We start from the raw sequence: 23,213 nt of genomic DNA, 5'->3' as shown, positions 1-23,213 counted from the left end.
TTCTTTTTCCTTGAAGTATATATGATTATGTTCGTTTGGGGGTATACAACATAGAATTCAACTTTTATGTACATTAGGAAATGATCATCATGATTAAGTCTAGTTACCGTCTATCACCATACATAGTTATGACAATATTATTGATGATATTCTTTATGCTGTACTTTATATCCTGTGACTTATTTATTTTATAACGGGCAGTTTGTGCCTCTTAATCCACTTCACCTATTTTGCCCATTCCCCACCCCTCTGGCAACCACCAGCTTGTTCTCTGTATTTATAAGTCTGTTTCCGTTTTATCTGTTCATTTGTTTTGTTTTTTTAGATTCCATGTATAAGGGTAGGAATGCTTATTTTTAAAAGATCCTCAGACTCCAATGTGCAGGTTGGGTTGAGAGTAACTATCTTAGAAAAATGTTTCTCAGAAAGCAGATCAGCAACCGTGTGCATCGGAATCTTGGGGTTTGGTGGGAGCTTGTTAAATACACCCCATCTCGGGCGCCTGGGTGGCTCAGTCGGTTAAGCGTCCGACTTCGCTCAGGTCATGATCTCACGGTCCGTGAGTTCGAGCCCCGCGTCGGGCTCTGTGCTGACAGCTCAGAGCCTGGAGCCTGCTTCAGATTCTGTGTCTCCCTCTCTGTCTGACCCTCCCCCGTTCATGCTCTGTCTCTCTCTGTCTCAAAAATAAATAAACATTTAAAAAAAAAAATAAATAAAAATAAATAAATAAATACACCCCATCTCAGAATAGGACAAATGAATTCGAATCCTCGGCATACGGGGTGGGAGGGGGGAGGGGGTGGCGGGGCAGGGATGTGCCTGAGAATCTACATTTTCATATGTTCCCCAAATGATTCTGAAGCTCTCAGAAGTATGTACAGCATCCTAGGGAAACCTCCAGATAGAAGGGCCTCAGCAACACAGCTCTTAGCAATAGAAGAGTTACTGAGCTGCCCGGTTGGTTTATAAATAAGCTTGTAGAAGGTGTCCTGGCCGGTTATCTCCCATTTTCGTATAAAATGAATGGCTTTTGGTCTTTTAAATCCTAGGGTATTATAATTCAGATAGCTTGGGAGAGCTAATAGCTTTTATTAGCTAACTTCTTGGAAGGAAAAGGATTCCTTCTTGTGAGGTTAGATGGAAATAGGAGCTTTGGGACAGGGGTCAGGAGACATGAAGAAAGATCCAGGAAAGCCATTGTTCATACTTTGTTACGTTGCTTCAGGCAGGCTTGAGATACAACAGTGCCATTACCCGCAGAGTCTGAGAACTTTGCAGAACACCCAAAAACAAATATCCTTTTTTTTTTTTACCCCTGAGGTCCACTGCCCATAAAGTCATTATTGGTACTTAGCTAGTGGTCCGCTGACCTCCTGCATGCCTGATTTTGAATTCAGAGAGGTTGGAGGTGGGGAAACCTGGTTGTAGATGTATGTGTACGAGTGTACGTTGAGGGAGGGAGGAAGCAATCGGGTCGGTGAATATTTGGTGTGTGCCTCTGTCCAGATCTCAGGGTGAGAGCTGGAGTAAATAGACTCCCAGCTGCCTCCTGGTGACATAGCCAAGCCACCCACTGATCCTCACGTATGGCACCAGCAAGATCATGAGTATCCATGTGGTGGCCACCGTGAGAGTTACTTAGAAATGTGTTTTTTAAAAATTAATTTCATGCTTAGTTTGTGAGTCCTGTGCCATTCTAATTTGGTTACATCTGTACTTCCAGCCATAAACCCCACACTAGCTATTTCTAGCCCTCAGGGACTCCTGAATTAGTTTTTGCTTGGGGTTCTCGCTCATGAACACCATGCTTAATTGCTGGATACTGCCACGGAATCGCTTAAACTGTTTTAATTTGTGATTTCCTAAAAATAAAACCTGAACAGAATCAATGTGATTGCAAAAGGCTCCCAGAGGAGTCCAACCGGGGTTCTGTAAAATGCATGGTTAGGAGTGCGTTATACAAATTCAGGCTGCGGTTGTTCAGTGAAAGAGGGGCTTAGTTTAAGACTACATGAATCATCACTGATGCAAAATCAAAGTCAATTATGAAGATAATTGAGAAACAACCTGTTCCTGTATATAGCTGTGCACCTAATTCTCCATAAGGCCTGGTGGATAGAAAACATCACCCAGAGCCTCGCACGCAGTCCTCCGTGAACGGGTGGGCCAAGGAACGAGCTTTGAGTTGCAGGAAGGTGTAAGGAGAAAGTGAAGTCTTAGGATATCTGCTGGCAAGTCATAATGACAAACTGGGGGAAATATGTGCGCCGCATAGCTCATGAAAGCACTTATTGTAAATGAGATAATTTAATCAATTATGTTTCCTAATGTACTAAACCGAATGTTTCATTTTCTGCTTCTGCACATCTTAAATTATCTTCAGGTGCTTTATGAGATTTAATCATAGTTAATAGAAACTTCATTACCATCAAATGTGCTTTCAATAAATGTTGTGTAACAATGTCAGGAGGTGCAGTAAAATATAGTAGGTTCTGAATGGCAAACACGCACCCCCAGAGTCAGACTGAAAAACGGTTGCGTTCAGACAATGGGGCTCCTTGGAGGCTTGGGGCCGCGGCTTTCCGAGAGGCAGTGGCTTCCTGAGGAGTGACTCATCCAGCACATTCACCTTAGGGCTGAAAAGGATTTCTCTGTCCCCTAAAGAAGTAACCCAGGACCACACACACAGCCTTCTCTTCATCTCCTTCCCGTATAGTTGTTTTGCACCGGGTACCGATGCACACACGCTAAGCACAAATCCAGCAAACACTTGCAGAGTCAGCCATTTCCAGGATGGCTCCAGGTGAGTGTCTCCCAATTACTTGAATCTTAACTGTTTCAGAATTGAATTTCTCCTTCTCCGCCCCTGTCCTTAATCCTGTCCTGCTTCCCATCTTCTCTAGTTCGCTCAGTACCTCACCATCTCTTCACTTTGTCCACGTGCGAAACTTGGGCGCCCTCCGAGAGCCCTCTTTTTTCTTTCTCCTACTCGTTACTCATTATGTCCTTACAGTCTGTTATCCCATCCAAACGGAGTTCATGTTCATCACCGACTCTCCGTTTTCACACTGCCCCTCTCTGTCCCTCCATTCACTCAACAGCTGTTGACGGAGCGCTTACCATGCTGTAGGAAGCAGTTGTAGAGAAGCGGCCCTGAGAGGGACAGGTACAGATTCTGCTTCCCGAGAGCATACAGTTTGGGTAGAGATGGATGGATGTAGGCAAACCAGAAAACATATAGTGCTAATGGTCAGTGTTGTGAAGAGAAATAAAGCAGGGTGAGACACTCCAGCGGGGCTGAAGGGAACGTTGCTTTTTTGGTAGAAGGTGTTCAGAGCAGATCTCTGTATTAAAATTGCATTTAAGAAGAGACCTCGGGGGGCACCTGGGTGGCTGGGTCGGTTGAGCATCTGACTCTTGGTTTCAGCTCAGGCCATGATCTCACCGTTTGTGAGATCAAACCCCACGTCCGGCTTCTCCCTGACAGCCAGAGCCTTCTTGGGATTCTCACTCCCCCTCTCTCTCTCTGCCCCTCCCCTGCTCGTGCTCACTCTCTCTTAAAATAAATAAATAAACTTAAAAAAAAAAAAAAAGAGGAGACCTAGAAAAAAAAAAACCCAAAAACAGAAAAAACAAACATTCTGGATGTCTGGGGAGAGAGCGTTCCAGACAAAGGGAACACCAGATGAAAAGGCTGTGAGATGTGAACGTAATTGGAATGTCTGAGGAACAGCAGGCAGGACACCTGGAGCAGAGTGGCAGAGGGAAAGGTCCTAAGAGTTAAGACCAGAGAAGTGGGATGAGAGAGGAAACTGCCACACGGATTATAGGCCGTTGTCATGACTCTGACCTTTACTCTGAACCCCTCTGAGGATTTTTTGTCATAGTGACATGACTTAGTATTTTCAAGGATAAACTCTACCTGCTGTATTGAGTATAAATATATAGGGGATCAGAGCAGAAGCAAGACCTGTTACAGTGATGCGTTGTAACAGTAATCAGTAAGAGTAATCTAGGCTATTACAATACCTAGGCTCTTCCAGTAGCAAAGTCCAAGATGATTGTGGCTTGGGGTAGACACAGGGCATTAGACATTGTAAAAATGGGTCATCTTGGCATATCTATTGAAGGCGGAAAGGATTTGTTGTTGGGTTGGATATTGAGCATGAGAGAAAGAAAGGTATCAGGCATGATTTCCAAAGTTTGGCTTTGCAGCTAGAAAGATGGGGTTGCCATTGCTGATCCAGAGAGAATGTAGTATAGCAAATCTACATGGAGGATCAGGAGTTCAGTGTTCCTGACGCTAACTTTGAGATACCTATTAAACATCTAAATGGAGAGGTTGAGCAGGCAGTGGAATTATAGGAGTCTGGAGGTCAGAGTCCTGGCTGGTGACATAAATCTGGGGCTTGTCAGTGTCCAGATGATATTTAAAGCCGTTAGGTTGAAAAAGATCCCCGGATAATGAGCGTGCATGGAGAAGGGACGATAGCGGACGACTGAGCCCTGAAGGGCATCAACATTTAGATGCAGAGGAGGTCAGAAGTCACTGCAGAGAAGACAGAAAAGTTACAGCCAGCATAGTAAGAGAAAAACTAAAAGAAAATGGTGTCCCAGAAGAAAATTTAAAAAGTTGAGGCCGTCTGCATTCCTAATTAGGATTTCTGCAGTTGCCTCCCTGTTTCTAGTCTTGCCCTACACCAATTTATCTGATCTTTCTAAACACGGATTCTAGCCATACCACCTGCAATATTTAAAGCTCTTCAATTGCTTGGGGGCGCCTGGGTGGCTCAATCAGTTAAGCATCCGACTCTTGACTTCAGCTTAGGTCATGATCTCATGGTTTGTGAGTTCCAGCCCTTGTAAGGCTCTCCACTGACGGTGCAGAGTCCTGCTTGGGATTTTGTCTCCCTCACTCTCTGCCCCTCTTCTGCTTGCTCTCTCTCAAACTAAATTAAAAAAAATAAACTAAAAAAAAAACCAAACAACTCTTCATTTGCTCACTACTATTTATAAAATAAAGTCCGAGGTACTGACTACGTATATGATCTGGTCTCAACTTTCTTAATCCTATCAGCTTCTCTCAGTTTAATCATTAGGTAAATTCCTGCCTGCCTGCTCTCCAGTTCCTGTCTTCTTCAGTCAAATAAAGCTTCTGAGCCTTCAGAATACCCTCTGCCCATTTTGGCATATAGTGCCTATTACTTATACATTCTGTTACTTCTCCCTGAAAACTCTTTTTCTCCACCGAATCCTTGTTAGACGCATTTTTCCTTCCAATTTCAGCTTGCGTTTTACTTCCTCTGCAAGGCCTTCCCCCCACCAAGGCTGCATTGGTGACTCCTGAAATGTACCCAGGATCAAAGTATTTTCCTAATTCTGTGCTATATTTTCATTGCCCTTGTACTGGTCTGGATTCCCTTTCTTATAGACATCATCTCTGCCTGTAGGCAGACACTATAGAGTCTTACTTACTCTTCCACCTGTAGCATTAACCACTGGCCTAGTATTAGATGTTCAAAAACCACTTGAGTTAATGCCTTACATCCTCCTGAAAACTCCTCACCTGGCCTTTTACTGTTCAGGTGAAAATAAAGTCTTTGCTTCTAAATATTTATTTTTACTCATTCATATGCTAGCTGTTTATTATGCAGTTCTATATAAATAGTCTTGTCCCAGTGAAATGTGAGGGAAAAAAATTAATGTTTCTTCTCCACGACTCCAATACAAGTTAGAAGATGATAAATGACTTGAGAAAAGGGGAAGAAAGGAAGCAATCTTTAATAAGCCTTTGTTCTGTACCAGATAGGAAGTTAAAGCCTAAAAGGTGTTACTTCCCAGAATCCTGTCCGTCAAAGAATGGCCCAAATGTGTCCTTAAAGTCTAAAAACTAAGTATGCGCTTCTCACCAACACCCATCCCATTCTGCGTCTTTTCCAAAAATACACTGGTTTCATCCACAGTGGAATCATGTGGAATCTACATCCTTTGTGATCTTCACAAAGGTTAGGGAATACCTCAGAAGACGTGTGGCCCACACTACATTTGGACATTCTTCTTTCAGGCTGTGAGGACTTGAATAGTGCCTTGATCCCATCGGACTGTTTGCGACTTTGGGACATACCTTTACATCCTCAACAGACTTCTAGGCTCTTCTAAACTAACGTTAGGCTACTGGCATCAATGCTCATCTTCTAGCAATGCTTTAAACATTTTTTTTTTCCTAATCATTTTGCTTCATCTGATTATTTTCTATTGCATACATAGAGCACTTTTTGCAAACTGCATGACTTACTTTGTCCTTCAGGTCACCCCCTACTGTGAATCAATCCAACCCATCTTTATAGGCAACATTTGTCATTTTCTTACCATCTCCAATGTCCTTACTATCCAATTTTCATCCTATCATAAGTGTGTGCCTTTTCTTACTACCGTGTTCAATGACATTGTTGACTCTGCCCTTAATGCGACAGGATTTTGTTCATCATGTACCTCAGAACTGTGCAGAGACAGGAAAGTAGCTGGTTGACCAATGTGTTCTTCAGCATCAGAATAACCCGGGTCCCTTGTTAAAATGTGAATTCACAGGCTCCGTCTCTCCACCTGTGTGTATTTTCAAAGTTGATAGAGTTTGTGGCTTCAGTTTTTAGGATAGGAAATTAAATAAGGTGAAGTCATTTTCTCAAAAGCTGGAGTTCAAATCCTATTTTTTTCTTTACTCTAACCATTACCTTAACCCGGTCTTCCTATCTGATGGGAAAAAGCACAGATACTTTGTAGCCAAATGTAGAGTTACCAGACAAAACAGAGGACCCCTAGTTAAATTTGAATTTCAGATAAATAAATTTTTAGCATAAGCATATCTAGATATTGCATGGGAGATACACTAAAATTATTCATTGATCTGAAATTCAAGTTTAACTGTGTCATATCTTTATTTGCTAAATCTGGCAGCTTTGCTTAAAAGGAGAAATGTGCATATCAAGAAACATTTTATAAAATAGGCTCCCTAATTGTCAATCTTGGAAGAATGGTTAAAATTGAAAGAGATATTGGAGGGGAGAGCCTATCAGTAGGAGCAAAACCTCTGAACCAAAAGAAAGAAAAACTTGCCTGAAGTACAAGGTCTACTTGAAAAAATGAGTAATCAGACTTGGCCAGAGAGTAGGGTCCATATGGATGAGAAATGGGCAAAAGTTGTTGAAAACTGGGGTGATGTAGAGCATAAAGTGTCTTGAGCCATAAGATAAATCCCTTTTGGAGTGGAATCACTTCATACTAGAGAGTTGTCTAAAGATGTTAGAGTGGCAGTACCAGAACTGTGGTTAAGAAGAGTAATCCAGTGGAAAATGGCTCTGAGTGGCCAAAGACTGTGTACTAGGTAAGATGAGACTGTACAATGTGAGCACCAAGTAGGTGTCTCCTATGGAAATGGAGATGCGAGAGGCACTGGAGATGTAATAAGTAAGGCATGCGAGTGGTTTGGGGAAGAATCAATGGGGACAGAATGAAAGATGACTCTCCATTCTCACTCATGATGTCACATTACCTGAAAAAGGGACTTCAAGAGGAGAAAATATTTGAAGAGATAAGAATGACAAATCTGTAAGTCAGATGACCAATTTGAGATGTTAGCACAACATGCACCTGAGGTGGTTTCGTCCACTGAGCAGGAAGGAGATATGGGATTAGGTCTGCACACAGGAGTCGAGGCAAGACATCTCCAATGGAGAGTGTTAGGCATCAAGGAAATAGCACTGTGAACAATTATCCCATTTTTTTTGGCAAGGAGACAGGAAGAGGGCTAAGAACTGAGCTTTGAAGTCTGTTTATAGAATGTTGAGAGTGAAGGGTAGTTACTAAACAATAAGGAAGAAGGAGGTGAATCCAGTTTAAGGGACTTTTTTTTTCCTCTCTGGAAAGAGGGTTGGCTTGGCTTGTCTACTGCTAGAGAGTAGTGGAAAGGAATAAGACAAAGAACATTACTATTGATGCAGTAGTTATAAACAACCGTCAAGAAGGAACAGTGATTTGGGGGAAAGGCAGACTTTAAAGGGTAAGAGAATAATCAAAGGACATAGAAATACTGGACTAATTCAATTATCTGCAGCCTGACAACAGGCCAGGCAAATGTAAAAAGAAATGAAGTCAGTCTATAGATTCTGATAGGAAAGACCTACAAAATATTGTATGTAGAAAACAAAACAAAGTATAGTAAAGGAAATATAATATGGAGCCTTTAGGGTTAAAATAAATAAATAAATAAATGAAGGATATTTACTCTTCTTTTTTTTCCCAAAAGGTCTCAAAGATATTGTCAAGAGTGATTACTTCTGAAGAAAGGGTAGTTGGAGAATGTGTTTTCTCCTTGAATACTGTCCCTTTTTATACTTACTAAACATTTCCTCATCTTAAATATGTATTTCATTCTTTTTTTCTAAATGTTTGTTTATTTTTGAGAGAGAGAGAGTGCGAGCCGGGGAGGGGCAGATAGAGAGGGGGACACAGAATCCGAAGCATGCTCCAGGCTCCAAGCTGCCAACACAGAGCCTGACATGGGGCTCAAACTCATGAACCGCAAGATCATGACCTGAGCTGAAATATGATGCTTAACCCACTGAGCCACCCAGGCGCCTTTCTTTATTCTTTTAACAGGGACAGCAGCCAACCGGTTAGGGCAATTATGTATTAAGAAAACATGCATTAAGAAATGTTGAATGTTAAAAACCAATGCTTTGAGTTCTTTTAAAGAAAGAGCTAAGGGGGCGCCTGGGTGGCTTGGTCGGTTAAGCGTCCGACTTCGGCTCAGGTCATGATCTCACGGTCCGTGAGTTCAAGCCCTGCGTGGGGCCCTGTGCTGGCAGCTCAGAGCCTGGAGCCTATTTCAGATTCTGTGTCTCCCTCTCTCTCTGCTCCTCCCCTGTTCATGCTCTGTCTCTCTGTCTCAAAAATAAATAAACGTTAAAAAAAAAAATTAAAAAAAAAAAAGAGCTAAGAACATGGGTGTAGAGAAGACCACATCTTTGAGAAGTTTATTTGAGAGGAAGTTGGGGGAAAGATTTGGGGAGATGTGATTAAGAAGACCAGACTGTGTTTGGAGGCAGAGGGCAAGGCTCAGGTGCAGAGGAAAAGTTTGAAGATGTAAGACCAAAAGGGAATAATGAATGAGGCCAAGTCCCTGTGGAGGCAGGAGGGGACGGGATCATAGCTGACTTGATACAGAAGAGCAGCTCTTCCGGGAACAGAGAAAAAGGAGGAAACACTTGTGAAGGAGCAGAGAAATCCTGAGTGGTAGGAGAGTGAGCTCACATAGGACAGCCTCCCTTTTTTCAGCTAGAAAGAAGGGCAGGTGAGAAGGAGGGCTGCCATTGAACTAGAACAGTGCCTGGCATGTAGTAAGCACTATTCAAAAATTTGCTTCTTTTGTCCTTCATTACAACAGTAAATCAACAATCACAGTAACAATAATGAGGTTTTTGACAGATTAGAAAAGCTGAGGTGTTGATGGGTTACGGGGTTGTAAGACCCCAAGCACTGCAAATATAATTGGAATTGTTCACCATGTTTGGCCACGGCTGACCATCCAAAAGCTATTTTTTGATGTGGTATTAAAAAAAAAGTTGCTTCTCAATGACAGCAAGTATAAACAGTATCTTCTAGTATATCGTATTTCAACATCTAATTAAATATTTTGGCACGTGAGTCTGTGTCCACAACACCGCCTGTGCAAGGGGCCAGGGGCAGGTCCTGAGATGGCTGGGTACTGGCCATCTATGGGAGTTCAGCACAGCAACAGCTTCTTTAGTCTTCCATTTGTTTTGTCTCTCCTAGGCCTCTGTGTGAATTTTGATTGTGTGGATTCCTTAGCAATTCACTGTCTCTAGTATATGTCCATTCAAGTTATTGGTTTTTCTCCTGAAGGGGTAGCAATGGCCGTTCTGCAGTATTTAATAGGAGATAGAATATTCTGTGTTAGAAAGGCATTTGCTATGCTCCTTTGTTAATTTTCTGTAGCTATCTAATCCTATAAGATAGATTTCAATGTGATAATATAGTTAATCTCATAACATGAGACTTGAGTTATATTCCCATTAATTAGTGGTAAGAATCAGTCTTTCTGAGGGGAATCATGTGAAGAGAGAAAGGCAAACCATGTAAACAGCCCTTGTATTTAGTCCTTTGGGGACATCAGTTCCTCACAACTAGGTGTGATGACAATTCATAAAGACATCGAACTTATTGATCCCTGTCCCTTGAACTACGAAATTCAAAGGGGCTGTGAAAGGCCATTTAGACCATCTCACCAGCTTTGACCAAAAATAAATAAAATGACTGCAGACTATTGTAAAGTTATGCTGCTTCTATTCTTTTTTTTTTTTTTTTTTTTAGAGGGAGACTTTCTGGAAGGAAGTGTCACAATCTCCCTCAGAACTACAAGCTTTTTTTTTTTTTTTAACAACCCTCATTGTAGAAAAGGTCATTTTAATATCTAACCAGAGTCCCAATGGCTGTCATAAAAGGCCACATCCTCCTTTTCAGTCCTTGTTAGAGATGGCAAAGAGTTGGTTACTAGCGTCATCGTAAAGGAAGAGTCATTGAGTTCCTACCATAGACCTGCTCTCCTCTTGTGACAACCCTCTCCGCATTAAAGATCACCTCCAGTCACTTTACAGCTCTGCCTTCTCTGGGCCAAGGGAACCCATAAACATTTCCTCTCCGGGGTCCTAATTTCCGCAGAGCTCTATTAATCTGTGCAGACCTGTCTCTGCAGATATCCTACACTCCTTTCCAGCAATGAACGTATTCCTCAGTAGTTCCTGAGTTATTTGGAATACAAGAAATTTCTCCGTCACCTCTAGCTGGAGATTTTATGCAACAGTTTTTTTGTTTGTTTGTTTGTTTTGTACCTCACGTTGGGTTCTTCCATGCTTACCTAGAGCTTTTGTGACTCTCGGTTCAAGGAAAATAGGGATGAAAACATAGGAAAGACATCAATAACACATTGATCTGTAAAGCTTCGTCTGTGAAACAAAGACCTGTGCCCACAGAAAGCAGAATAGCATTATCAGTCATGGGGTAATCAGTGCTTTTGTTCAAATTAACTTGGAGCAAACAAACCAGCAACACATGTGTGTATGGGAGCCAGCAGACAGGTATAAACATATATGTGTGTTAACATAAAGAGAGTCCTTGCAGCAAGAATTCTGTAATCAACCTCAGACTGTGATTTCTTTAATACTTGTCTTCCCACAGTTGGAGACACCAGGCGAGCGATCATAAATAGCTGCAATGGTGTGCAGATTTCTGTGGGAAATTATGGAGATATTACTGCTTTTGAAGTGTTTAAAGCAGTTAGGGAGAATGCATTGGCGCTCAGATAATTAAACAATAAAAAGAATGATCCAAAATGAGTTCTAGGAACCCTAAGTGATCTGGGAGTTTAGAAGATCGTGGTTGGGAGGGTTGGCTGGATTGGCAAGGACAGGGGTTTGGTTTTGTTTTGTTTACTTTTTTTTTTTTAAGTTTGTTTATTTTGAGAGAGAGAGAGAGCACAAGTGGAGGAGGAACAGAGAAAGAGGGAGAGAGAATCCCAAGCAGGCTCTGCACTGTCATCCAGAGCCTGATGCGGGGCTCGAACTCATGAACCGTGAGATCATGACCTGAGCTGAAATCAAGAGTCAGATGCTTAACCGACTAAGCCACCCAGGCGCCCCTGGACAGGGCTACCTTCTTGAAGGTGGGGGACCTTGAGCTGGCACGCGACCAAGGGTTTATTTTACAATGACCTGTCATACAGGGCTATTCACTAACAGGCATCCATCTGGCAGGTAAATTACAGTTGAATTCGGGGTGTGAGGCCATGCTGCAGAGTGGAGCATGAGCATTGAAATGGACACCGAGAAGCCATCAGGGCCTGGGTAGTGCCTGCACCACGCGTTCATGGCCTTAGAATGACTCCCCTGGGAAGGACCAGTGGTGGCTTCTAACGTTTGGACAAGTGATGACTGTGCACACGCGTGTATGCAGTGACTCTGCAGCAGCTCCCCCTAGGTGCCTGCGTGCTCACGGACAGGCTTACACCCAGCGTCCTCCCTTCTCCCATGAAATTGTGGTGGCAAATATGGAACGAAATCTCAGATTCTTCTGGACCCAGTCCTGAACACGCAAGAAAAGTGAATTGATTATGTTTATAAGCAATCAGGTATCCTTACAGGGAAAACCACTCTACTGTCCTGGAGGATGGATTAGAAAAGAGTGAGGCAGAGTGAGGAAAAGAAAGGAAGGAGGTGAAGTAAAAACAGTAGATAGAAGAGCAAAAAAAAAAAAAACAAAAAGAAAGAAGAAAGAAGCACTGTGGCCCAACTTTGGAAGGGCTTGAGCTGTTGGTAAGGATGTCTCTTGAGATGTATACATGTGGCTTCGAGTATTTGTGTCTCCCTGTCAGGATCTCACCACTTGTCTTTTACCACCGTTAGAACCATTAGACAAGAAACAACTAAGAATATGTTAATTCCTCCGTGCACCCTCATTTCCATTGCATGGTTGGCCCTCAACAAATGTTTGTGGAATAAATGAAATTATTAGATTCTGAAGGTTTTAATTCCCAGGACAGATTGTTCTTGTAAAGTAAACACCACTTTGCTTATCTTCCTGTAGGAGTCGATTGACTTTTGTCTTTTAGATTAGACTGTCCCACCAAATGCCAGGGTGAGCCTTATAAGGACGCCGTGCTCTCCATACAGGTCTCTCCCCTTTCTCTCTCACCCCCCAGCTCCACAGGTCCCATACTCATTTTTTTTTTAATTCTATAATTCAGTATTTCATTCTCTTAAGTCAAATAGATTCTGCAAATATTCCTGGGAAATGCACTGAACCATATCAAACACTTAAATCTCAGTCTGAAGGCCTATGTAGGGTCCTTTGCTAAAGGCGGGGTTTGTGTCTGAGAGAAGGGAGATTCTGCGTGTGTGGGAAGCAGGAGGGTGGAAACCTAGAAAACAAGACAAAAATACAGAGGAACTCACCCAACTGGTTCCCGCTACTGTTTGGGCTCAGGATGTTCCCGTCTGGGGATGTCCATTTCCAGAAGTATGGTGCCCTGATCATCCCCCTGGCCTCGGCTCCTGCCTATTTTTAGTACCTGGGAAGCGAAAGGGGTCTTTGGCTCTACTTTGCCAACTCAGCAGCTGCACTCAGTATGCCGCCAGGCTGTTTCTCTGTGTGTGCTCGGTTGCTGGGCAGGTGTGTTCTCCCCAGATACACCTTTTAAAATGATAGTGTCATCAGTCAGTAGTGCCCGAGGAACTGGTGGGAAGCAGGGGTGGTGGGGGGGAAGGCTAATTGGTTTCAATCCAAAGGTCTCTCCCTACTCCCGGTACCCTGGCTTGCTGCCTCTGCCGTGTTGTGTCCTCTCTGCTCTGAGTACAGCGACTCCCTTCACGGAACTGAATTGGGTAGAGGGAGGGAGGGAACATCAGTGAGAGCCCAGCTGCCCTTCCCTTTCCCTGTGGGACACAGGCAGACACTGGAACTTTGGGGCCGGTGCTAGTCACCACGCGCATGGTTCTGGGTGGCCAGAGCCGACCACACAGATGCCTCCATCCCTGTCCCTCTCCCGTGGGGACCATCATGACATTGGAACTAAAACCTAAGTCCCAGACTGTTTCTCAACACCTCCTAGGCCGCTGTGGTTATTAAAAATGTCTTACAACCCTCTCACCTTTCAAATAACGTTTCTTGAGGATGGTTTCGCTCCCTTGTGAATTATTTGTGTGTGTTTACTGCCCTATTGCTGAACCAGTTCTGCTTGGTTTCCTTGTTCACTCTTTAATTTGGTGGCGCCTTATTTTACAGTCCACTAACTTTGTTGAAAATAAATTCATTTTACTTGGGTGGTTAGTAGTACTCCTGTGATAAGTACTGTATTAGGCTGCAGTGAATGCATAGTAAGCACCATGCAATTACCAGGTGAATATATGATAGCTCTGTTTTAGCCTCTAAACCTAATACGGGGTGACAGAGCAAGTACCTCTGGACCTATTATGTGTACTCACCCCATAATCTGTAAGGAGATGGATAACCTAGCTGGCACTTGCCACCTTCTCTTTCCACATACTTTGCAAGATTATGCCTCTTGTAGGGTCGCGTGGCCTTGGATCAATCTCATGCCGAACTGCAGTAGCCATGATGAAGGTCTTCAGGAATGAACCACACGCAAAGTACAACTAGCAGACGAGTTGGGAAACAGCTGCAACCTATCTTGGGGGTTGGGAAGACACCCACATTCTCAATTCAAACTAACGCTTTTATTTTTGCTTTGCCTATGCATTCAATAGGATGGAGTAGGAGAGGTATGGGAGAAACAGCATGTGCCCTTTTAGAGACCAGTCCTCTTTCGCAAAAATGTATTAAGTCTAGCATTTAATGGTGCTGGAAAACGTTGACCGTGGACATCGGAGCACCTAGGACCAAAATCTCCATATCTCACAACAGAAATTCTCTCATGATGATTGTAAATACGCTAACCTGATGTTGTCGATGTTCTCTTAAACTGAATGATTTGTGCCAAAGCTAAAATGCCTATTTGTGAGCTCTGGTCTTCTCTCTCTTGACTCCTAGACTGTGTCTGACCTTCTCACCCTAGCCCACTCTCTGTGAATGCATGTGCCCCACGTCATATATAAGCAGAACAGTTCACCCATATTTTGTCATTGTATGTGGATCTCATGTCCTCCCTCAAATAAAAATAAGATGCAAAAAAAAAAAATGCTTTGCAGGTAAATATGACTTTCTAAACCAAATAAATTAAGGAGTTGTCTGCTTTTACTTGAAAAATATTACATTCTTTGCAAAATTGATTGTCTTTAAGATTTTATTATGTGGTAAGCTGCCCTATTGCAGTCAAGATATTTGACTAGTGTCCCTCTGATTTATACAGGGTATTTTAGAAACATGATTATGTGTGAAAGAGAGTATAACTTATGGCTAGCTGCATATGTCATTTTCTCTGAAAAGTAGCTCCAAAAATCCAATAGCATTTCATTTTGTATCCCAGGGTGGTTCTTCGGCTCTGTGCCCATGCTGGCCATTTAGGATTTCTCTTGTGTCTTTCAGGCATTGAGAATGCCAGCGACATTGCTTTGTACTCGGGCTTGGGCGCTGCCGTGGTGGCCGTTGCAGTCCTGGTCATTGGTGTCACCCTTTATAGACGGAGCCAGAGTGACTATGGCGTGGACGTCATCGACTCTTCTGCATTGACAGGTGGCTTCCAGACCTTCAACTTCAAAACAGTCCGTCAAGGTCAGCGGCGTAGGGCCCCCCAACACCTCGTCCTCAGGACCATAGAGACTACGCTCACACAGGACCCCCAGTGTTCTTCGGCCCTGTGTGAAGGTAGCTCTTGGCCCTGGGAGCCGCTAACCTAGTTGTCTTCACACATTAGGAAGCCAGGCTCGGTCGTGTAGTCTGCCCAAGTCCTTGGCTACTATGAGAATGAATGGATCTCAGTTTCCCATTCATTCACAACATATTTAATGAGGCACTTCCATCTTTGATATGTAGTAAACTTAGCACGTTATTTTATCTCAGATTAGCCAACGTTCTGTTTTAACAAGCCTGCTCTGAGGATATTTAGTTAACTAAAATGCTGATTATTCAAGTCTGAAAACCAACCACTTTACTATAACCTCCCATGCATAGGTATTATATACTATGTACTAGGTGGAGTTATTTGGGTTACTTCTATCTTATATAAGTTAAAAGGACTTTAGATAATATACGATAGGTCAGTTAGCCAGTGGGGGAGGGGAGGGATGAAGTTCCCAGCCTTAACGACTCTCACCTGCTGCCCAGGGGAGGCAATCTTTTGTTGGAGGGAGAAGGAAATCTGTCATGTCAAACTATGGCAGTACTCCTTTTCCAAACAGAGCCGTTTAATTCTCTTATGTGAACCAAATCCGTTTCTGATTGCAAGATGGAGATGAGCCATACATGGTTTCTGGTTTCGGGCTTAGAAAAAAAATGAAGCTGTCTCCCTTCAGAAAGGGTGAAGTGTTCCACCTTGACCCTTACTGTCGATATTGTCACCTTTATTTCTATTTATTGCGCGTAACTAGTGCCAGTAGCCCCGGACAAGAAGTCTCGCTGCATGGCCGTGATTGAGTAGCAGTCGGGTTCTGAAGTGGAACCCAAGCATGTGAGAAACGGGGAAATGTCTGGCAGAGACAAAATGCTTTCCTGCTTGCCACTCACTTCTGGGCACCAAAGTTTCAGGGCTGAGTCTGCTTGGCCTCAGAAAGGGACACATCCCCTTGACTTGTTTCATTAGAAATAAATCTAATGAAGAACGGATTTGTTTTTTTCTTGTTAACCTTTATATTTTGAGGGACAGAGAGAGTGCATGATCAAGGGAGGGGAAGAGAGAGAGGGAGACACAGAATCCAAAGCAGGCTCCAGGCTCTGAGCTGTGGGGCTCGAACTCACGAACCGCGAGGTCATGACCTGAGCCGAAGTCGGACGCTTAACCCGCTGAGTCACCCAGGTGCCCCAAGAACTTATTTTTATACTACATGAGAAACTAGAAATCTTTCCATCAAATAAGAAACCAGTGTCTTAGACAATAACATTGTAAAACAGAAGAACGACAGTAGTATGTGAAACAAAGGCTTTGAAGTCAGGGAGAGTGAATCCAAAATTGCCATATGACCTAGTTAATTATTCTGTCTCAGTTTTTACAGCTTTAAAACGGGGATACTAATATCCACCTCAAAGGGTTCTTGTGAGGATTAAACTACTTGGAATGACAAGGATTAAAAGCCCTTGGTTTATGGAAGGTGCTCAACGAATGTAGCGAGTATCAGTCTAGAAGCTAGTGGTTTCCTCTTACTTTGGCACAGGATGCCAGTGTGTTCCATAGAGCAGCAGGTGAGGGGGTGGTTCCCTCGCCGAAGCATTTGGAGAATGCTGACTTGGGTAAGCTCAAACACATCTCCATCTTGCGGGTCTCCTTAGAGCTTGCATGTATTGTGACTCTCGAAAAGAATATATAGCCTTTCCAAACTTCCTTTACCATTTTGTTTTTATTTTCAACCAAGAATATCTCAAAGCTAGTGATAAAAGCAAAAATCCTTTATTCAAATTCTACTCTATCCTACGTTCATTGTGATGATGCACCTCACCTTGATGCTCCGATGATTTGCACCCCGCATTGTTGTAGAGACCTCCCTTTCTGGGCACATAGAGCTGGAACCCCAGGAAGGCAAACAGACTTTTAAACAGAAGGCCATGGAGTTGACCAGGAAGTTTCAAAAGGATTTCCAAAATGAACTGTGGGGTGATCAGGTCGTTGTCCCTGATACGCCGACTCTCTTCAACCATGGACTTTTATCATATGTACATACTTTTATAATCAGGCATTTTCTCCTTAAGTTAGACTTCAGTGTAACTCTAGGCAATATTTTTGCTGCTTGGCTTCCCATAAACTTGGAGGGTCTTTTCCATAAGCTGGGAGGGTCTTTTAAGAGTGGCCAAAAGCTAAACTTCAGAAGGTGAAGGTTTGAGATAAAATAGCCATGAGCCTCAGGGATGCGATTTTTCAGGTCTCAGCGGAAGGGCCTGAGACCTGAATGCTTTTCAGTTGTGACACGGTTCTTACGTCCCCTGCCTTGCCTGGGAAAACCAAAACAAGAACAAGGCTGATGCCTGTAGAATTCAGTGCAGTTCCATTAAAAAGCTCAGCTCCTTGATTGTGCCTGTGTCTTGACACGAGAACCTCCAGCATGGGGGAAAAAAAAAGGCCTCATCAAGGAGCCTTTAGATCTACAAAGTCCTCTCTGACTTTGGATTCTTCGAGCATCAGAACAAGAGGTTGGGAAAGTCAGGATTATAGATTTCCTACTGGCATTGCTACAAATTACGAAGATGGAAAAACAATACAATATGGCCTGGAATTGCAACATTTTCAAAAATATACTTTAAACATTTTGTCAGGCCCCCAAAGGAAAATTGTTTAATATGGTTTGGGTTTCAATTTGAGAAGTCACATTGACGGACTGATATGGGTGGGAGGTTTGGGACTGAGGGTTATTTCGTTATTCACTAATAAATGGGATTATTTCATCACAAGAAAATATCACAGCATTTCTTTTTAATATTAGGCTGAGAAAAAGATCGGTGAGCCCCAGCCGATGAAAGTCCAATTTCTCATGGTTTTGTAAAGATTTTTTTTTCGTTTGTTTTGAGACAGAAAGGAAGCCCTTCTAAGCTGCTCCCCACGTAGAATCGGAGCCTCGCTGTCCCCATGTGGTGCCTCCTTTCCCTCTCAGAGTGACATATACTCAGACATGGAGTGATATGATCCGCATGGTCCCCTGACCCTTTTGTTCTGAGGACACATCATTTCCTCTCCCGGCTCCACAAACTGCCCAGAATTCCACGTGAGACGGGCTGTCACCAACGCCTCTCTGGTTATAAACAGCACTACCTCGTCACCGTGCTGTGTCACCTTTTACCATTTAAAATGAACAGATGTTATTTTTGCTCCAAACTGGATTGCAAAACATTTTTCCCTTTTTTTTTCTTGAAGCTTCTCTCTGCCAGTTAAAATAATCACATAAACAATAATACCGTAGTCAGTTGCCTGACACAGTGCCAGAAATACTTGTTTTGAAAAGATGGCATGCCAGGAACTCTGGAGAATGAGTGATTGTGGTCAGCGGCATTCAGAGAACCCGCTGTGAGAGCCAGAGCTCCCCATTCCAAGTCTCTGGTCACCGTTGACTGGCCTGTGAGAGCTGCCGTAGACACTCAGCATGGGCCTGAAGGGCGGCTGGCAAGCTCACAGGCGGTTGTGCAGTTAGTAGAGGCAGAGGCGAGGGGGTAACTGTGACGCCTTTTCGTTTCCGAGTGACAGATCGATTTTCCTTCACCAGGGAACCCCCTGCTTCTGAATTCCTCCATGCAACCAGACCTCACGGTCAGCCGAACATACAGCGGGCCCATCTGCCTACAGGACCCACTGGACAAAGAACTCATGACAGAGTCTTCGCTCTTCAACCCTTTGTCCGACATCAAAGTCAAAGTTCAGAGCTCATTCATGGTTTCCCTGGGAGTGTCTGAAAGAGCTGAGTACCATGGCAAGAATCATTCCGGGACTTTTCCCCATGGAAACAACCGTAGCTTTAGTACAATGCACCCCAGAAATAAAACACCCTACATCCAGAATCTATCATCACTTCCCACAAGGACAGAACTGAGGACCACTGGTGTCTTTGGCCACTTGGGAGGACGCTTAGTCATGCCAAATACAGGTGGGTGGTAAGTGTGCGTTTGTGTCTTTCCGATCTGTTTCAGCATTTTAAATTTGCACAATTATGTCCCATAAGTTCCATTTTTTAAGATGTTTACCATCCTTGTGTCATAGCTACAAATACGGTGATTCCAGAAGTCTACTCGATTTACAGTAACTGACCCAATACATAGTATCAGTGTCCATAGACCTTGCTGTGATGTTACTTTATGACAACCAATGATAAAGGTTCATTATGGAGTTCCCTTTTGAACGCAAACTTCAGTTCCAAGGCTATACCATGCCTTGGTACATTAGTACAATGTCTTGGTACATTAGTACAATGTACATTGTAATTGTACAATGTACAATGAGTACAATTAGTTCTCAAGAATTTTCTTCTTCCTTTTGGTTAGAGGGGAGAGTTTCTTAATGTTTTGACAAGGCTACTTAAGGTGTACAGGCCAGTGCACTTTAACATGACATCCTATCAATGGATTAGTTTCCATCTGAGACCTAACTGGCTGGCAGAAGAGGGTAATGTCTCCTCTGATTTCTAAGCAACAAGAGTTAGGTAGTGCAATGAATCATCGCCATTGGCCACTGACAGGAAAGAGGATTCTGCATCTGTGTTCTAGAACCACCAGACCGCACTGAGTCAGGACCATCGGGGGCCTCGACAGACTTCTCCCTGAGGTCCAGCTGACTGCCCTCTCCAAATCAATCATTTTGTCCTCTAAAATGAAATCTGTATGAGGACTAGCCCAAAGCCACCATTCCAGCTAACTGGCCTGACGGTAGCTTAGTGACTTGACACCATGTTTTACGTTGATAAGTGTTGTCTTGTTCTCCTATGTCAGTTGCTTCCTTAAAAATCGCCCTCAAATGCAGCCCTACTCATGATTTTCTTTTCTAGACTTGGAATTCTCGAAATCTTCTTTGGTCAGTGGTTTAAGACATAGTAAGAATCTCCATTTAAATATGGAGAACGATTGCGTCATTGTGTGATGTAATCCTCCCTCGTCATAATTGGCAGTCAGGAGCCTCAATGCAGAAGGAGTCGGTCAGCCCTACTTACCAAGCACTCTTCTTGGAGGACTCTATAAACTGGAAGTGTGGGTTCTGAAGAAAGAAAATGATGCAACCCCCTCCCTAAGGATAGGAAATATTCATCAGAATCATAGAAAATTGCATTTTGTCTTATCTTCACTTCCTAACCTAGTAGGTGGCACTTGGGAGGCCCCAGGTAGTTATTGGTTCAATCAGTCGGCCCATACCCTTCCTCTCTCTTCCCATCATTGTGTTTGTTTACACATATGTGGAGGGTGGGCCAAGATCAACCCATTTATTGGCTTTAATGTTCATCAAAGAAAGTGAGATAAAATCATAAAACAGATTTTTCTTTTTCTTCCCCTTTGACTTGAGAAGCACTTGTGTTGAAAACTGAAAGTTCTTTTCTTTAAAAAAAAAAAAAAAAGAAAATGTTGACTTGTTTTGAGAGTGAGAGAGAGAAAGAGCAGAAAAGGGGCAGAGAGGGAGAATCCCAGTTAGGCTCCACACTGTCAGCACAGAGCCCAATGTGGGACTCAAACCCATGAACTGCAAGATCATGACCCAAACCAAAACCAAGATACCAGTGCTTAACCAACTGAGCCCCGCAGGTACCCTGAAAACTAAAAGTTCTGATAGCACTGTCTGATTCCCAAACATTTCCTCTGTGAAGAGGCATTTTCAGAGTTTCACAAGGAAGCCCTGGACAAGATTGAAGCTATTCACTGGGAATGAGTTTGAGGAAAAATAAGTGTGGGGAATTGAAACATATGCTCTGTTATTTGCAGAACATAAATGCAAAATATGCCCTAGGGGACTAAAGTGTAAAGAAGCAAGACATAGCAATTAAATTGTTCTAATGCCATCCATCCCGAATTATCATATGGTGCCTGGCAATGATTTTTCAAAAAGGTTGGGATGGTCCCCTCGCTGTAGAAATCATTTATTATGCAAAATATGAAACGAGAAACTCAGGTGGTTCTGTTGTCATATCAAATAAAACGCTGTTGGGGTAGCAGGCGGAGTTTGGGGGAGAGTATATTTTTGTAATCAGAGATAACTGGTGAGTGACATACTGAAAATGGGCACTCCTTGGGTCAGTTGGGTGGCCCCATCAGGCTTCCAACTCTTGACCTCAGCTCATGTCATAATCTCGCGAGTTGTGAGCTCAAGCCCTTCCTTGGGCTCTGCACTGACAGCACAGAGCCTGCTTAGGATTTTCTCTCTCCCTTTCTCTCTGCTCCTCCCCTGTTCATGCTTTCTCTCTCTGTCAAAAAGAAATAAACTTAGGAAAGAAAGAAAGAAAATGGACACAGACATAAAGATTCCCCACCATGCCTCTCCTTCTTAAGATAAAACTTACCACCAACCACAATCCTGCCTCTGTGTATGACTGTCTTCTATCTCCATTGACAGTTTGCATGTTTAAGTAGGAGAAGTATGTTTGAAAGATAATCATACAATTTCTGATTGAAGGATAGATGACATAGTTTAAAGTGCTAAGGATCCTGTAGACTCAGGTCGTATTTAGGAGTATCATGAATAATGTTTCAATCTGAACACTTGAATGAGATACGATCTGTTCATCCCTTTCTCAAAAGTCCACACACATATTTATTCTGATTTGATCTGGGAGTTGACCGTCAGGCACTGATGAGCTCAAGAAAAGATTATGTCTCAGAATCTGGCTTAAAAAAATAAAAACAACTTTTTTTTTTTTTTTTTTTTTTTTTTTTTTTGAGAGAGAGAGCATGAGCAGAAGAGGGACAGTGAGGGAGGGGCACAGAGAGAAGGAGAGAATCCCAAGCAGGTTCTTGTCATCAGCAAAGAGCCCCACACAGGGCTCAATCTCACGAACCGAGAATGAGCTGAGCCCATATCAAGAGCTGGATGCCCAACCAACTGAGCCACCCAAGTGCCTCCTGGCTTTTTTTAAAAAACAGTTCTGGATCCTAATCCCTCATATATTCAGGATTTGTGTTTCAAATGCCTACTTTGTGCCAGGCAGTGTGCAACGTTATTGATGTAATAAGCCATCATTGCTTTTTTATTTTAAACACACTATAGGATTTATTTCAAAGTTTAGAAAAGGCGAATTAATCAACATGTCAGAAAACACAAAGTGATTATTTGGGGTGGCAGTCGAAGAATTGACTATACAGGGGGCACAAGGCAACCCTGGACAGAGGCAGCGTTCTGTATCTTGATTATGGTGGTGATTACATGACAGTATTCATGTCAGAAACTCATCAGTTTGTACTTTCACAATGGGTACAATTTATTGCATGGGAACTGTACTTCACTAAAAGAGAAAACAGGACAAGAAAAATGAGAACACAATGAAGTTCATCTTTGCGGTCAATTGCCTAAGGTGGCATCATTGCTTGAGGATAGCCACCCTTGCCTCTGTATCTAAAGAATAAGGGCTGAATGTCTCTGTTGCCATAAGGGCCTAGATAAGCCAAAAGGGAGGCACCTGAGAACAAGCGCTGTGTCAGACTGAGGGAGAATACAGAATGTCTAGGGTGTATATTCAGACTGACAGCCACACACACTGAGTAGCCTGTGCATTACAACTTCTGCTCAGCAGAAGAGAAAGATGTCCTGGAGTCCACTTCATTTAGCAACTGCATTTGAAAAAAGGATGGGAAATAAAAGAGGAACCTGATCAGAGGCTTCTAAGTATGGCAATTACAGTTCCATGGACATCAAAGCCCAGCATATAAATGGATACTCTTGCTGAAAAGCTGTAAGCAAGATTTAAACGTGCCTCATTCTTAGTGCTGGCAAAAGATACTGATGATAACTAGCATGTTACTGAATAATGCTCATAAATGTTCATCACAAATAACTTGTTTTGCAACGCGTCCTTGCATTC

General features: G+C 43.0%; 1 protein-coding gene across 6 annotated transcripts in view; it reads left to right on the top strand.

The window, feature by feature from the left end:
- UNC5D (unc-5 netrin receptor D) overlaps positions 1-23,213 on the top strand; it is a 547,698-nt gene that overhangs the window by 466,290 nt on the left and 58,195 nt on the right. For 4 of the 6 annotated variants that reach the window (XM_042983506.1, XM_042983509.1, XM_042983510.1 and 1 more), the window contains 2 exons: positions 15,115-15,300; positions 18,930-19,307. In XM_042983506.1, coding sequence (XP_042839440.1) covers positions 15,115-15,300; positions 18,930-19,307 — 564 coding nt within the window. The remainder of the gene's footprint in view (positions 1-15,114; positions 15,301-18,929; positions 19,308-23,213) is intronic. The other 2 variants (XM_042983507.1, XM_042983511.1) reach the window with 1 other exon arrangement.

Source organism: Panthera tigris, chromosome B1 (assembly GCF_018350195.1).
Source record: "Panthera tigris isolate Pti1 chromosome B1, P.tigris_Pti1_mat1.1, whole genome shotgun sequence".
NCBI lineage: Eukaryota > Metazoa > Chordata > Mammalia > Carnivora > Felidae > Panthera > Panthera tigris.
The sequence above is the reverse complement of the archived record's forward strand: the minus strand, read 5'-3'. Positions and strand labels throughout refer to the sequence as shown.